Source organism: Seriola lalandi, unplaced genomic scaffold (genome assembly GCF_002814215.2).
Source record: "Seriola lalandi dorsalis isolate HSWRI2012SDOR001 ecotype SW California unplaced genomic scaffold, Sedor1 jcf7180002054938, whole genome shotgun sequence".
NCBI classification, from domain to species: Eukaryota; Metazoa; Chordata; class Actinopteri; order Carangiformes; family Carangidae; genus Seriola; species Seriola lalandi.
Genome location: NW_019525490.1, coordinates 217789 through 234132, shown reverse-complemented (window position 1 = coordinate 234132; position 16344 = coordinate 217789). Strand labels below are relative to the sequence as shown.

The 16344-nt window shown below is 41.2% G+C and overlaps 1 protein-coding gene across 1 annotated transcript; it reads left to right on the top strand.

Moving 5' to 3' along the window:
• The first annotated feature begins 2254 nt into the window (after positions 1 to 2254).
• ercc6l2 (excision repair cross-complementation group 6-like 2) lies at positions 2255 to 15767 on the top strand. Its single transcript, XM_023393550.2, is given in 21 exon segments — positions 2255 to 2533; positions 3229 to 3650; positions 3765 to 3881; positions 4062 to 4255; positions 4424 to 4517; positions 4661 to 4728; positions 4891 to 5098; positions 5266 to 5406; positions 5907 to 6023; positions 6163 to 6282; positions 6366 to 6437; positions 7220 to 7365; positions 7522 to 7617; positions 7806 to 7905; positions 8155 to 8307; positions 8627 to 8710; positions 10345 to 11308; positions 11393 to 11547; positions 11957 to 12114; positions 13484 to 14088; positions 14091 to 15767. Coding segments are annotated over 21 exon segments (4692 nt in total). The 5' UTR covers positions 2255 to 2505; the 3' UTR covers positions 14741 to 15767.
• The last annotated feature ends 577 nt before the right edge of the window (positions 15768 to 16344 follow it).

Here is a 16344-nt window from a genome sequence, read left to right as displayed (position 1 = left end):
AACATAAAGAGACACCTCAAAAAAAAAAAAAAAAGTTTCTTCATACGCATAACTTACCACATTTCAGAGAAAGATGTTATTTCACACAGCTACACTCACTGGCAAACAAATCTACAAACAAAATATAATGCATTTATATAAACTACACAAGAATATATGAATTAGTTCAACCAAATACAACATTTAAACTCTGCTTACACTTTAATACATCAACACTAATCCCAAAATTTTATAACTTAGCTGATTATACTTCTGTACTTTTACTTGAATAAAACTGTGAATGCAGGGCATGAGTAGTTTACAATGTGCTGTTTCTACTTTTACTGAAGTAAAGGATCTGAAGACTTCTTCTAGAACAGCTCAATAGATGCATGTTTGCCTTTCTTCTGATTTGTTGCGTGATCATGAAATGATTCTGTGAAAAGTTGCTCATTGTGACAAGGGTTGAAGATTCAAGAATCAAAAGAAGAGCACAGCAAAGTGACTTCAACTTGTATATAAACTGAAACCCTTTGTGCCATGGACTGATTTTTACCACACCAGAGAAAATCTATTCAATTTTCATTAGATTCTTCGTCTGTAGCGTGTTTTTCTTTTTTTTTTTTCTTTTTTATCTTTATCTGCTGGAGAGCTGTCAGCCTTGTGTCACTTTATAAATCAAAAATATTTACGGTTTTTCATAAAATTGAACATATTAGAGTTTCCACCAAATTAAGGGAGCAAAGCTACTTTTAAGTTTCAAAACTAACACCTCATTTAAAAAAAAAAATCAAATCAGAGCCCAGCACAACCCACTTGATACAGTCACTCAACAAAATCAGCTCGCCTTCTGTGAAAATGACTGTTGAAGAAAACTTGTTATCTGCAGCCAATGATCTATTTATCCCAACTCTATCTGGTTGAGTAGTAATGTTTTATTGCAAATGAGGCCAGGGAAGGCCCTTGTGGTTCAGTGAGAGAACAAGTGTGTATGAGATCTAGTGCAGTATGTAAACCGCTTGACATCAGTGTTTGGGCTTTCTTTATGAGAACATCTGCGGCAGCTGCCCTATAAATTCCCAGTGTTGAGAAAACAGGAACAAAAAGTTCCATTTTTGTATGGCAGTGTACCATGGCGAGAAGCGGACCTTGTCGTGCCTCATCTGGAGCACCACAGCCAGCGTTTAGGGAAAGTCAAATCGGGGATGGAGAACTGAGACAGTGTTCCTGTGTGTTTACAAATCTGTTCTGCACAGCAGCAGACAGCCTTAAAGAGAGCTTATTGACTGCCTTCATATCAACCCCAGACGACAGACAAACATATCTCCTTGCCTTGCTATTATTGTATTTCCAAAGACCACCAAGCCTCAGGTCTTTCACATATGTTTACTTAACTTTTTCCTTTACTTTCACTTTCTGTCAAGACTTGCATGTTATTCTCTTGACTGTTGAGCAACATTGGTTGATATGGTATTGCTGTTGTATTTCCCCTCCAAGAATCTCTGCAGTGTCAGTGCTGGCAGCAACTGCACTCTGCACTTTTACCCCAGCCTTGTGGTCACATCTTTTTTTTCAAGCTGTGGGTAAATAAACTGATCAAGTATTTAATTACATTATCCATGTAGCCTAAAGAAAAAAAATAGCATACTATCATTACTTACATTGAAGTGAAATGAAATGTCAACCAGACCACGAATTATGCATTTTATCCACTGATATTTTATGCATGGACGCATTAGGTCATACACACTCAAAGTTATTCACTCAAAATACCAAGAATAAGTATAAAAGAGCACCAAAATAGGCAAACCGTAGCTGCACATGACATTAAAATGTGCAGTTGTATTATAAATTAAACGTGGCATTATGAAATTTCACAATTAGCACACCTAAATAGGCTACTGTTACTCATTAGGGCGTTCAATGACCACATCTGCACTCAGCACAAGTAGGACAATAAAATTAAGCAATACCCTCTAATCTGGCATTTTTCATTATACAACGTGAGGAACTACAGAAGAATTATACTTCATGTATATTATTTATTAAATGGAAAGGTAATTTAGATTCTGTGCAGCACTTTCAATGCAATGTTCAAAAGTGAAATTTGTAATGGGGAAAAAATATATCGAAAGATGAAAACATTAATTGTTTTAAAAACATTTCTTAAAGTGATGTATAATTCGTTGCGTAGACTTTTTAAATTTATTTGAGAGCGGTGAAATGCTTGGAAAGTGCGGAACTCGATGTGAAAATACATAAACATTCAGCAAGTTGCAGTTGAGCAGCTGCTGCAGCTGCGGCTGAGGTCCTGTGTCTGTCTGAGCCTTTTTTTCAGATACATGAACATAAACGGAGGATAAAGTATGAGCGACTGATTCAGGAATGAATTTTACATGAGCACATGGGTTTCTACTCTTTTTTACCTGCGATGTTTTCGTTTGTTGCAAATAAAAGCTAAGCTAACCCAGCTAGCTAACAAGCTATAGTGACTTCTCCTCCCCAGGAAGAAGACAATGCATCCTGATGGCTTCCACTTCTGCAGCTGAAAAAGGTTTGTAAGGCGGGTTTTCTGTTATAGCCACATCTCTGTTGGTCACTGTTTTCCAATGTGACGATGCATAAAGCCTCTGTAGCTACCTTTCATAATATAAACCCACTAGCGTTAACGTTAAGCTACTTTTCAATGATACACACCAGTGAGTGAATAGACTTTTGATCAGTGGGACAAATTGCTATATCAGATGGAATTAACAGAAATAATATCGGTGTATCGCTGTGGGTATAAGTCCATGAATCCCCTCCTGTAAAGATATTATCTCATATATCAAATTTGGATTCATTTTGCTTGAAGTACTGATTGTCATGCTCTTTGACACGCCCCAAAAATAGCCATGTTCTCTTTGAACCTTTGATGAGGGAAGTAGAAATTATATCTCCAACTATAATCGAATAATCATTTTAAAAATTTTAGTATTTGCATCTCAAATGCTTTTCTTTGTCACATATGATAATAAACTGGATATCTTTGCGTTTGGGCTGTTGGTCACTAAAAAACAAGACATATGAAGACATCACTTTGGCCTGTGGGAGTTTATATCAGGCATTTCTCACAATTTGCTCCCATCAATTAGTCGGTATTGGAAATAATCATTAATTGCAGCCCTAGAGGGAAGTATTGTTATACTTTTAAAAAGCTGTGTGTTGCAAAGCACAGTAAATTAATACAGTATCAACATAATTTCACAGCAACGTGGCATGAAGGTGACAGTTGTCTGGCTCCGAACCCGAGAGATGGCACCCTGCAAGAAGCCATTATCCAGAGACTGACCTCCACCTTTCATAGTAACGACACCACAGCATGGGTGATATTTACTGACCAAGATAAAGATGCCGAAGAGGAAGAGGAAGCCATACCTGTCTCAAAACTCATTAGACCAGAATGGAATCACTTCACCCAGGAAAAACCAGTGTTTCCCAGCAGCGTCACAGACCCCAGGCTCTGTGTCTCGTTAGAGCTGAGCGATGCTGATGAAGACAGAGTCCCTTACACCATCAACAGATACCTGAGGGATTACCAGAGGGAAGGTATCAGGTTCATTTACAACAACTATGTCCGTTCCAGTGGTTGTATCCTGGGGGACGACATGGGCCTTGGAAAAACTGTACAGGTAAAAAGTACATTGGCTGCAAAACTAGTTTAAGAAGTGTTAAAAGGTCTTCATTTCCTCTTCACATGTCTCTCTTGGTTTTTTTTTGTCTTCACCACTTTGATCTTGTCTTAGGTCATTGGTTTTCTTGCTGCTGTGTTGCACAAAACAGGCACATGGGAGGACATCAAGAACAACAGGCCTCAGTTTCTGCAGAGTCAGATCCCCTCCATACAAAGTAAACCCCAAAAGGTGGGTCCTGAAATATGCTACTAACATGAAAAATTTGATAAATAATAAAAAAGCTAATTTGATGAAATAAAAAACAAACACATTTCTAATTTCAAATATCAGGTGCATTTAATCAAGTGTAGCAATAGTTTAAAGCCACAAATATTTATTTGAGTTTGTTGTTTCTGTGATCTGATCTAGGTGTTCCTCATTGTGGCCCCACTGTCAGTGCTTTATAACTGGAAAGAAGAACTGGACACATGGGGTCATTTCCAGTGTGTGGTGGTCCACGGGCTGAGAAAAAAGGAGGAGCTGGCTCGCATAAAGAAGGGACGCATTGAAATTGCTCTCACCACCTACGAAACTCTGCGCCTTTGTCTGGATCAGTTTAACAAGTATGAATCAAACTGAACACACAAGCAACGAATACCACAAACAACATATTTTCTGTATACATGCATTTTATTTATCTTTTAAAATACATTATAAATTCATTTTTTGAGATTTATATTTTTTGGTACTAAAGGAATTTGACTAAAAATATACCTGTGCCATCCCTGCAGCATAGACTGGTCTGCTGTGGTTGTGGATGAGGCCCACAAGATAAAGAATCCAAGCTCTCAGATCACTCAGGCCATGAAGGAGCTGAAATGTAAGGTCAGAAGTCCCCATTTCTACTTTATAGAAAATACACTGACTTGTGCCACCAGCATAATAAGCTGCTAAAAAAAACCCATCAAGCTTATCTTTGCATTTGGAGCCAGCTTTTGATGCTAGCTTTGCACCTGTGTTTCCATCAGATCAGAATTGGTCTCACTGGCACCATCTTGCAGAACAACCTCGAGGAGCTGTGGTGTGTCATGGACTGGTATTTTAAGAGATTTGTTATATCACTTTACGTTTGCATATTTACATGCACAATTAAGTCATTTTGTTCCCTGTAGTGGAACCAATATGATAGAAATTTGAAAGTTGTTGCTGCAAACAGTTCCCGTTAGCTTTCATACTGTGTGTTTTGTATTCTATTTAGGGCTGTACCTGGTTGTCTTGGCAGCTTAGGACATTTCAAGAACAAGTATTCAGATCCAATTGAGCAAGGGCAGAGGCACAGTGCAAGCAAACGTGCCCTCGCCACAGGGAGGAAGACTGTCAGAGCCCTGGTGAGGAGGATTGCTCATTGGTTCCTCAGAAGGACTAAATCTCTCATCAAAGGACAACTACCTAAGAAGGATGACAGGGTAAGATTGGTTAAGTCAAACCAGACTTTATTGTTTTTGTGGCTTTCTATTCTCTGGAATCTCACAGTTCACCATCAACAATGTTCCATTTATCATAATATTGAGATGAAGGTCTTTGGTGTCTCAAAGCATCCCTCAAAGAAACGCTGTGGTGTGTTTTGTCCCAGGTGGTGTACTGCTCTTTGACCAGCTTTCAGCAGACTGTGTATCAGACAGTGCTGGACACTGAAGATGTAAAGTTGCTGCTGAGGTCTTCAGAGAAATGTGACTGTGAAAGTGGACGCACTCGCAGAAGCTGCTGCTATGAAGTCAGTTCCCGCCTTGTACCATCATGTGCCCTTCTATGCCGTGAAATGTGTTGGGTCAACCTTGAGTGTTGGGGTTGAGCTATTTTTGACATAGTTTCAGGGAGTGTGTTTGATGCTGTTTTTAACTTTGCATAGTTTTTTTGTTCACTTTAAAGGATCAAACCTAAATCACACAAAATACATTTTCCCACTTCCCTGTAGTGTTCTCTAGCTGTGCAGATCAGATTTGTTTTCATCTGTTATGGTGTTGAAATAAAGTTGGAACCAACTTTGTGTGTAATATAGGTGAACTGAGCCTTCAAGTATCGAAGTTTTGTATTACTGCATAGTATTTTTTTATACAGAGCACTACAATACAAATTCACAACAGCATTAGATCTTTCTGTTACTCACAATTTGATTGATAGGTCCTTAAAATGCAAGGAGGAATCCTTTAAATTATTCTTTTGATTAAATATCAGTGTGTCCATTTTAAATTATAATATTGTTTTCTGTTGCAGAGAAACTCCAAAGGTGTTAAAATGAAAGGGTTATACTTTAGTTACTTGGCCATATTGAGGAAGGTTGCCAACCATGTAGCGCTGCTTCGGTCCACTGCAGGAACCAGCAAGAATCAGGTAGAAACTTGTTATACTGAAACTGATTTACTGTACTAGTTCATTACTGTTATCTTTTGGACAAATTCTCCAGACTCCAGTAGTTCCTACCACATTTTCCGCATTGGGTTTACTAACACGGCTAATTTGTCTCTTCTAGGAAAAGTATTTGAGTGCCATTTGTCAGATGGTATTCCAAAAGTTTCCAGACTTTGCGCAAAGATGCAAAGATGAATCATTTGAGGCATTGTCGGACCCAGCTTACAGTGGAAAAATGAAGGTACAGTTTAGGAGCAAAACCTCAGTCATCAGCTGATTATTACACTGTTTCAGTGTGAGTTAATGTATCTATTTTCCTTTCAGGTTTTGCAGAAGCTGCTCAAATATTATCTGCAAAAGAAAGATAAAATACTTCTTTTCTCTCTCTCAACCAAGGTAAGTACCATGTTTGCGTGGGTGCTTTGTGCGTATTGAAATCAGGGAATATAGATTTTTTTTTTTTTTGTGCACATGTGATAGCAGAGATATTTTGTGTGAGAGCTGAATGAGCAGCAGGGCAAGATTTGATCCGTTAACAAAATTATTTGATTCTGTCAGTGCTGTCAGACAGTGATGTCATCCAAAAGAGATTTTAGATGGTGTCTGAGCTGGAGCACACTCATTGGTTTTAGAGTTTTACGCCCAGTCACATTGATTCTGCTTTTTCAACACAGCAACAGGCTTGAACTCTCACTCTTAAATGCCACTGCAGTTAGAGCAGATGACTTAATAGTAGCAGGAGACATGGTTTGCTCATGACATAGATTAATAGGTAAAGCCTTGAGAATTTATAAGTTTAAGGGTGATTAGAGTCTCAAAGATAATTAGACTCTGCAGAGTCTAATGGTTGCTGTCACCTGAAACGGTATGATGATATTTGTGGATGCTATGAGGTCATATTTTCATGGACTATGTTTTGCTTTTTTGGGAACCAGAGTCTATACAGGGCAAGGCTCAGTATTACCCCTACAGTGTATCTCTAAATATACAATCCAGGGGGTGTTACTCTTTATTACATTTGTTTGTGTAGCATCTACATTTTATCGCTCATACAAACACTTCACCGTGGTGTTGAATAATTCACATAATAGAGTTAGAGGTTGACACTGTCAGTTTTTAAACATTGATTAATGTGTTTGAAACCCTTTACAATTGTTCATGTATTTTTGACCTGTCAGTTGCTAGATGTGCTGGAGAGCTACTGTATGGCAGAGGGGCTGGACTACAGCAGATTGGACGGAACCACCAAATCCAAAGACAGAGTCCAGATTGTCAAAGAATTCAACAGCTCCTCTCATATCAACCTCTGCTTGGTTTCCACCATGTTAGTAGACCAATAAAAATTAGAAAGAGAAGTAGTATATAAGGCCTTTCATGGTCCTTTTACCTAAAGTGAAGATCTTAAATTTTTCAGTTAGTGTTTATTTTAACATAATACAAAACCTTGAATCTGCTGATAACTGACTCTTTGTTCCCTCAGGGCGGGTGGTCTTGGTCTTAACTTCGTAGGGGCCAATGTGGTAGTGCTGTTTGACCCCACCTGGAACCCAGCAAATGACCTCCAGGCTATTGACAGGTAGGCTGTGGGCCTCATTTTGACAGACTTTACAATTCTACACACACTTTTACACAGCTACAGCTGTTTTACTGCATCTGAGTATTTTCTTGTAGCTTCCCCCTGTGGGATTTAAAAACTTGATAACATTCTGTGCTGATTGATGTTACATAAGTGTGTGTGTGTGTGTGTGTGTGTGTGTGTGTCAGGGCATATCGTATTGGTCAGTGCAGGGATGTTACTGTTCTCAGGCTGATCTCATTGGGGACCGTTGAGGAGTTGATCTACCTCAGACAAGTTTACAAACAGGTACTTATGACCATATAATCATAATCTCAGCAACAAGACACTTTTCTTAAGTTTTACATTTATATACTGAATACTATTCCACAAGATGATTTTATTTTCAACAGAAAGTAGTTAAGTTCAGTGCCTTATTTTGATATTTTTATAACCACATATCCATACATTTCCTGTATGGATATGTGGTTATAAATTTATTATTTTGATATTTTTATAACCACATATCCATACATTTCCTCTCCCTCTACCTTCCAGCAATTGCAGTGCTCCGTTGTTGGCAAGGAGAGCTCCCGGCGGTATTTTGAGGCAGTGCAGGGGCGTGGTGTCCATAAGGGGGAGCTGTTTGGGATTGAAAACCTCTTCAGGCTGCAGACCCAAGGGACATGTCTCACACGCAAGATACTAAAGGTTAAATAGCTCACATGCATTTTATTGTTTGATTGATGATGTGTTCTACTGTAGTGTACTGCCTCAACTCACCTGACCCCACTAACTTGTATCTCCAGTCACACTACAAGGTGTCAGAAAGCCGTCAAAAAACTTTCACCTTTTATCTCTTATATGGTCACAAGAGTTGTAATAGGGGCCCTTAACTTAAAATGTTTTTGGTTTGATATTAGTAGTAAAGAGGCATGTTGCAGCTACAATTATTGCCTCTGAATATCAACACTGAACTGATGTTGTACAGCGAAATATTTAAGTTTTACTGACTGCCTGTCTCTTTCAGCGAGAAGGACAAGTGGAGGCTGGTGTAATGACAACCAGCACACACACAGGCGAAGAGAAGGAGGAGGACAGGAAAGGAGTTCGCGTGAGTAACTCTGCTGTTCTCAGAGACCCAGAACATAGGGCACACATCATTCCCATCCCTCACTCCGTCTTCTTTTCCCAGGCAGCCCACTCATCCTCCCTTTCCCATGTGAAAGAGGGGATACCTCAAACAGGGACCTTCCTGTCTGTCAGTCAACCAACCCACAAAATCTCATGTAACTCTCGTTTAACATTTCCTTCCATTCTTCTGTGGCTTATCATCTTCCTATTCCATTTAAGGGGTTTACTCCAAAATGAGATATGCTCCATTTATGAGAAATAACAGCTCCCACTCTGAGGAAATTAGATAAATTATGTTACGTTTAAAGGAAGAACATGGAGAAAGTATTAAGTCCCCTCATCCCCTCCAAAATATATCTCGTCAGTATCATGTAGTCACCCCATGCTAAGCTTTTAAGGTAGCTGTAAAAAGTTTGTAGTTTCCTCACAGCAGCTGTGGTTAACTTGAGTTCGGGCAGTTAGAATAGTTTGATGTGGTGGAGGAAAAGGAAGAAAAAGATCAATACACTGATTTCATGTCATGTTAAAACTGGAAAGCTCCCCAGAAGTAATGTTTTTGCCTCAGCTAAGACTATTGACAATATACTTAGCAGTAGTTTATTATTTTCATAAATTTCTGTTGAGGATTTGATTCTTTTTTGGGCATGAAAACCTGAGGCTTTTGGAATCCATCTTAACTTACTGAGGTGAAGCAGAGCACAGTCCTTGTTCCCTGTAAGTGTGAAAATTTACAACATTTTTACTGCAACCCTCCGAGCACTTGGGGCATGAATATTTAATACTTCAAAAAGTTTGCAGTGCTGTAGATTTTGGGTGGAGTACCACTGTAAGACCTTGGCTCACAGAAAACATTTTTACACTCGGTTCTTTGTATTTTAGCGAAACTGGAGGATGAGGTTCTCTTTGTCTGCCTCTCACTTTCTCACTGATGCTGTGTGAAACAGCTGGATATAATTACTTGCTTGTCCTAATGGAAGGGGCAGACCACACCGAAGTCTATCATCTCTTTTCAGCTATTTATTTACACAGCGATACCCCTTATCATCCTGTTCCCAGCCAGGCCTGTGCTGTTCAGCACACTGTCCTTTTTACAAGGCTGCTGCTCCACTGAGGCCAGTCAGATTCTTGTAGAATACACTGGGGTGCTTCAACACGCACAGAAAGAGGCTTGAGGCGTGTAAACACACGGGCACTGCAGAATTGGAGGAAAGTTATCTAGTTGGCAAATTTTGAGAAATTAGAAACGCTGTTGGTGGCCGCTCTCATAAAAGCCCATTCATATAACTCCAGGAAATGTTATGACCCCTTTGTTTTCTTCATATTACATCATGATGGAGGGCATGTGTCGCACTGATGTTTATTATGATTTATTGTTGCAAACATCTGTCTTGTATTACACAATGAAATGCCTCATGGGCTGGGCCATTGAAAGATGGCATGAACAAGGCAAGTGCAGAACTCGTAGCCTTTTGTGGCAATTTGTAGCTCTGTCTTTCAACCACAGTGTATATACAGTTTATTATCATTTCTCATATCAGTTTCTTGTTCTTGCACAATCTGTGCCAATCTGTCCACACTTTTCTTTAGCCGTTTGTTTCAACTGTTATATTTAAGGAACCTGGAGACTCTCCACCTGCAGAGGGCCTTGTACCAAAAGATGAACCAGCAAAGGAGAACAGAGATGCATTAAAGATCCCCAGAGGGGTGCTGGACTTCAGCAGTGGGAGTGAAGAGGATGAGCATAAGTTCAAGAGGAAGTCTTCAAACCTCAGTGCAGTGGATGGCAACATGGCAGGGAATGCTGCCACTGGTCCTGGTCGAATGAGTCTCCTCCAGCACGGTTTCTCCAGGTTCCTCGAAAGGGTCAAAGGGAGACCGGAGTTGGGTGAAGAGGACAGTAGTCCGGGGGTCGAAGAAAGCCTCTCTGATACAGACGCTGAGGATGACAGGAAATTAAGAAAGAATGAGTGTACCTCCAATACAGGGAATGGAACTGTGTGTCTCCCGAAACTTGGAACAAAAACCTTGGACATCTCCAGTGGTTTAGACAAAGAAGACAGAAGGAATGGGAGTGGGGTAAGACACGAGAAGGTTTCTCTGTTAAAAAAGAGTGATGACAACTCCTCACCAGACAAAAAGCCCAACAAACTTAAAACAAGAGTTCCCCAGGGGCACTGCTTTGAGGGTTACTCTGATGAATCCGAGGATTTCGACCTGGAGGCAAGCACACGGCCCAAGAGGGACACATTAATCTCAAACAGTAAAGTGAGGAAAACTTCTAGTGTAAGGAACAATACCAGAACCAAATACACAGAAGCCATAGAGACATACACATCTTCAGAGGATGAACACACTCCTGTTAAGAAAGGGAGATCTACAGGAAGTCACTTCACATCTCCACAGACAGAACGATCTAGGGTCGAGATGCCAAAAGATGGGCAAAGAGCTGCAACAACAGACAGGACAGAGAGACAGAGGACAGACAGAGGGATGACCAAAGCTGTTTCATTTACAAGTATGAAAAGTCAAACATCTCCAGCAGCCAAAGGAAAGGATGGAACAATCGATAGTGTGCTAGGTCAGAGTCAATACCTATTTTAATATGCTAATAACTATTTACAAACTTAATTTCAAAACGAATGATGTATATTTCTGTTTAAAGGGGGCGTGCAGGAGGTGGCGTATACCCACTCCAACCAGCGCGTGGTGGGTGGGAGCAAAGCAGAGGAGCTGATCAGTAGAGCTGCTATACGAGATGTGTTTGAACGCAAGATGTACTCTCAGCTCCCAGCCAATCACCTTCTAGGAACCCCAGAGGTACATACCATGATTTTTTTTTTTCAGGCATATGATATTGTGGTTGTTTCTGCCACAGCTTCAATCCAGCACTATACTGCTGCATTGATGATGAGTAAAAGGATCAGTTCACCCAAGATAAAAATTAAAAAAATTATATATATTTTTCCTGGAATGTTATATAGTTTTGCTTATTTGACAGGGCTTGGAGGGAAATGTGATTAGATCCATATATTTACATTTGAAAAGGTGTAAAAGGAATGTACTTTTCAAGAAACAATGTGAGGATTTTACTCAATAATCCACAGACCTCACTGTAAACAGCATCATTTGTGTGTACATTGTTTGGGTCAGAGGCAAAAAAATAACTAGCTCACCCTTGTGCTGGTCACTGCCTCTATAAAACTTCCCTGTTGTTTGCTTGTACCAGAGCCTGTCAGCAACCCCGCCAGACAGCCTGCCCTACCCTGCCGCTGTCAGGGTGGAGAAGCCAAGTGTGGACTATCCGGTCACCTTCACCAGCAAGAGCATGCGCCACACCAGACACACCACCTTCATCATTGGAGAGACTCCCCAAGCCATACGCAGGTACTGAAAAGGTGTCAGTGGACGTGAGGTGAAGAAAAAAGAATGGAGACAATAGTAGCTAGGATAAAGCAAAAAGGTGAGAGACAAAGAAAAGAAGCATATAGTAGATGGTGAGATATGATGGATTTACCATGGGAAGAAAAAGCGAGGGTAAAAGAGGTGGTAGGTATATCAAAAGAAAATTACTATAGATAAGGGAGCCTTTAACAAAAGAGGAAGCTTGGGTGGGAATAAAGAAGGTAAGTGGAGGAGTTGTAAAAAGTGGAGTAGTGGGGAGGGAAGGAAAGAAGGCAGGAATTCCTGGCAGTGTAGGGAAGTAGGCCAAAATTCACCACAGATATAGTGTTTAGCGCCCCCACCTGGGCCTCAGGAATTGTGTGTGTGTGTGTGTGTGTGCATGCGTGTGTGTTTAGCAAAGACCACCTCTGAGCTTTCCCTTCCACCTATTTCCCAGCATCATGCCGTAGATTACGCAGTTATGTTCATGCCCAAGGGGTGCAGCAGTTTTCCCCTCCACAACCACAGAACCTCCTGAGACTAACCAAAAATGATCGCCCGAGGACTTCCAAACCCACACTGATACACACACACACACACACGTCCTAACAAGCATTTACACACACTTACAGACACACAGTACTCAAATACACACCTCTGTCTGCATCACCTCCGCCCCCTACTTTTCCAAACACTCATATACAGACACACAGACACCTTTGTGGCTCCAATCTCGCTCCCCAAGGGGAAGACTGTATCTCTGCCCAGAGGCTCACCAGGAAGTAAAAAATACACACTAGTTATATTGATATCCCCTCAATTAACCTCGCTGTTTAATGATGTAAATCCACATGCACGTCGTGTTTTACTGCTGTTACCGTTATTTATTGTTTTTCCAGTGAAAGCCACAAATGGTAATAACACCATCATAATGCTGCTGTACCAGCAGTGACTTTGAAGTATTTCTGTCCCCGAGTCTGGTTAGACCAAAGTTTTAATGACTGCCTAGGAGCTCAGGAAAAACACCTCATACTGCATGGCTGTTTGGATATGAGCCTGAATATGTGGAGAACTATTCATCTTAGGTTGGGCCTGACGGACCCGCAGAATATCTGATTAATAGTATGGGCCTTGTGGCTTTTTAAAGACATTTTACGTGTGATTTGAATTGCTTTACAGTATGCACATGTGTGCCAAATTCTGGCCTCAGACTAACTGTACATGTGTGAAAATGATGTATATTTACAGGAAACTGAAGACAAGTATCAGAAGATATTAGTTATAAAACATCTCGTTACTGTTCATTGTCTAGCATCTTTTGGGCGTTGATGATTTTTTATTCTCATTTCTGTCTTTGTGTTTTTGTGTGTAGGCAGCAACTGGAGGAAATGGCGGAAAAATTCAAATTTCCCTCAGTTCATCAGTTTGTCGTGGAGATTTTGAGAAGAAACTCAGCTCAGAGAGTGGCCTGGCTACGACATTATTACACTTCACTGAACCACCAGGACCTGGCTAATACAGTCACAAAGAACTTCCCCCAGTCAGATTCAGGGCAGACTACTTCAGCTGCTGCCTCCTCAAGATCCACCAAAACAGCTGCCAGAAAGTCTCACACAGAGACCAGAGCGCCACAAATGGATGTTCCAAAAGCCACAAAGAAGCCTAAATACACTCAGAAGAATCTGGAACACAAAACTAAGCCTGAAATCCCACAGGACAATGTTTCTGTGCCACAGAAAAAGTCTAGAATCCTACAAAATGATGTTTCAGATCCCCAGACAAACCATGAAAACCCACTAAATGATGTTCTAGAACCTGTAAGTAATGTTCCAAACCCTGAGTCAGAGGAGCAGGAGGAGACGGTCCACAGTGCCAGAGGACACAGGAGTACAAAGAGGGATAGTGTTTCTAGTTCTGGAGCTGGCTACAGAGCTGGTGGTGGTCTTGGCGTGGACGGGGCCAGCAGCAGTGGTCTGGGCCTGGGAAGGCTGCTGCTTTCCTGAACCACACAGACAGAGATACCCCTTCTTCTCCGGACCTCAGCCATGGCAGGTCCACCATGTTATCCAAACCCACAGCACAGGAGAGGGAGCGAGAGCAGAAATCGTCTTCCAGGACCAGAGACACTTTTCAAGGGCAGAGAGGAAATTCTCAGACCCCTTCTGCCTCAAGTAATCATTCCTTCCTCACAGATCTGATAGGAGACACCTCAATCCTTGATGATTTGTTAAAACCCAAACCCCGGGGTGCACAACGGAGGAACACCCCAAAAACACCCCCTACATCCTCAGTGTCAGCGAGCACAAGTCTCGCCACACTTTCTCCGTCCAGAATAACTCTCAAAACTGATTCTGGTTCAACAGGCCTCTTAGACCCTCTCTCCTCTCTTAGCTCACACACACCATCTACACACCAGGTCAATACACCGGTGCAGGCATCAAAGGCCGGTCGCAAAGACTTCTGGGACATCCTGAATGAGGGTAATGAGGAGAGTATCAACAGGTTAACAGACCTGGCAGAAGTGCAGAGAATTTGTGTGAACACCAACTTTTCAGCTAGAAGTAGATCTGGAGAGGAGGAGAGCAAGAGTCTCTGGAAGACTAATGAAAAGTTCCTGTGGAAGAAATAAGACAGAAGATACATTTTGGATTTTTTTTTACTTTTAGGTTCTAAGGGAGGAAAAAACTTAAATAGATCAGATTTTCTCAGCATATTTTATTATTCCAGAATTGTACATCATTTATACTGTTTTAAAATGTCTTTATTTATTTACTTTCCTCATTTGAAAATATCCTGTAGGTTATTAAGAAAATAATGACTTGTATAAACAGGGTGCAGATGCTTGCCTTGTTTGTTTGAAAAATGACGTCTGTCGATCAACTGCTTGATTCAACTAATAAGCTTATAAAAAATTGCAGCGTCACTGTTCACAAACTCCTGCTGCACCTGACATGATGTTAAGTGGATGATTTGACAGAGGAAACCAGCCAGCTGTTGGCATTAGCCATTATCGTTATCGGATACCATGACTGCCACCCCAGAGCTGTTGGTGGCCCTGCTGAGATATCGCTTAAAAAACTCCTTAATGGCTGTTACATCTCTGTCACTCTGAACCCCCTCGCTGCCTCCCACTACCCATGAGAGTGTGCATATTGTGTAGATGGTGTGGTTCCCCTGCGCAGTAATCTGATAGTCTGCGGCTCTGCTCAGTTGCGCCTCAAACGCCCCTTAGAGTGGAAGCTGCTGCGCTACTAGTGAAATAACAATAAGCAGTTGAAGACAGTGGAGCTGGGAGAGGAGGGGTGGTGAGTAGTATTCACACCCATCCTTTCATCCTACCTCCCACGCAATTAGTTGATGTGTGTATCTAACTTTCCCATAGTGAGGCACCTCTCCAAAAATGATTGACATATCAAATTCATAGTTTTACAGTAATATGAAAATAATCACGTGTGTGTGTGTGTGTGTGCGTGTGCGTGCGTGCGTGCATGTACTGAACTCCACAGCTGTGTTTGACCTCTTTCAGCTGCCGCACTGAAGTAAATAGAACCCCAAAGAGAGCTGCTCTGTGGCAGTGTTCTGTTTTCTTTAGCAGAAATGAGAAAGTGCTGATAGCTATCAATAAACAAGAGAAAGGACTTCGTGCCTCAACAGAACTCTCTGCTCGGTAAATAGTATGTGTGTGCGTGCGTATGCATGTAGACCTTGTGGGTGGTGGATCATGAGTATCTGCACACACACACACACACACACACACACACACATTACTGAGGCCACACATCTGTCACACCTGTTCAAATCACAGACATAGGAGAATAAAAAGCCCTTTCTCTTATCCCAACCACAAACCCTTCCCTCTCTACTTTTCTCTTTCTGTTTCACCCACAACTGAGATTTGCAGATCCCTATCTGTCTTTTTGTAGTCATAGTCTGGTTCAAGTGAGATAGCAGAGAGGCTTAGCATTTTACTGACAACAGAAAAGTCTCACCAATTGACTGACGGTGGTTGGAGGCTAATGGAGGCCAGCTAACATGGCTCAGTGGCAAACAAAGCTTATCCTTAATGCTAACTGCAGGATTCTGACAAGGATCTGGAGTGAGACTTATAACCAGCATGAGTGATCAGTGACAATGTCTCAAGTCAGTCTGATGAGTGTATTTTATTTTATTACATGCCGTGTGGTGCAATTTCCCACACCTAGAACGAGTGATGAGAAATACCACCACAGAGAC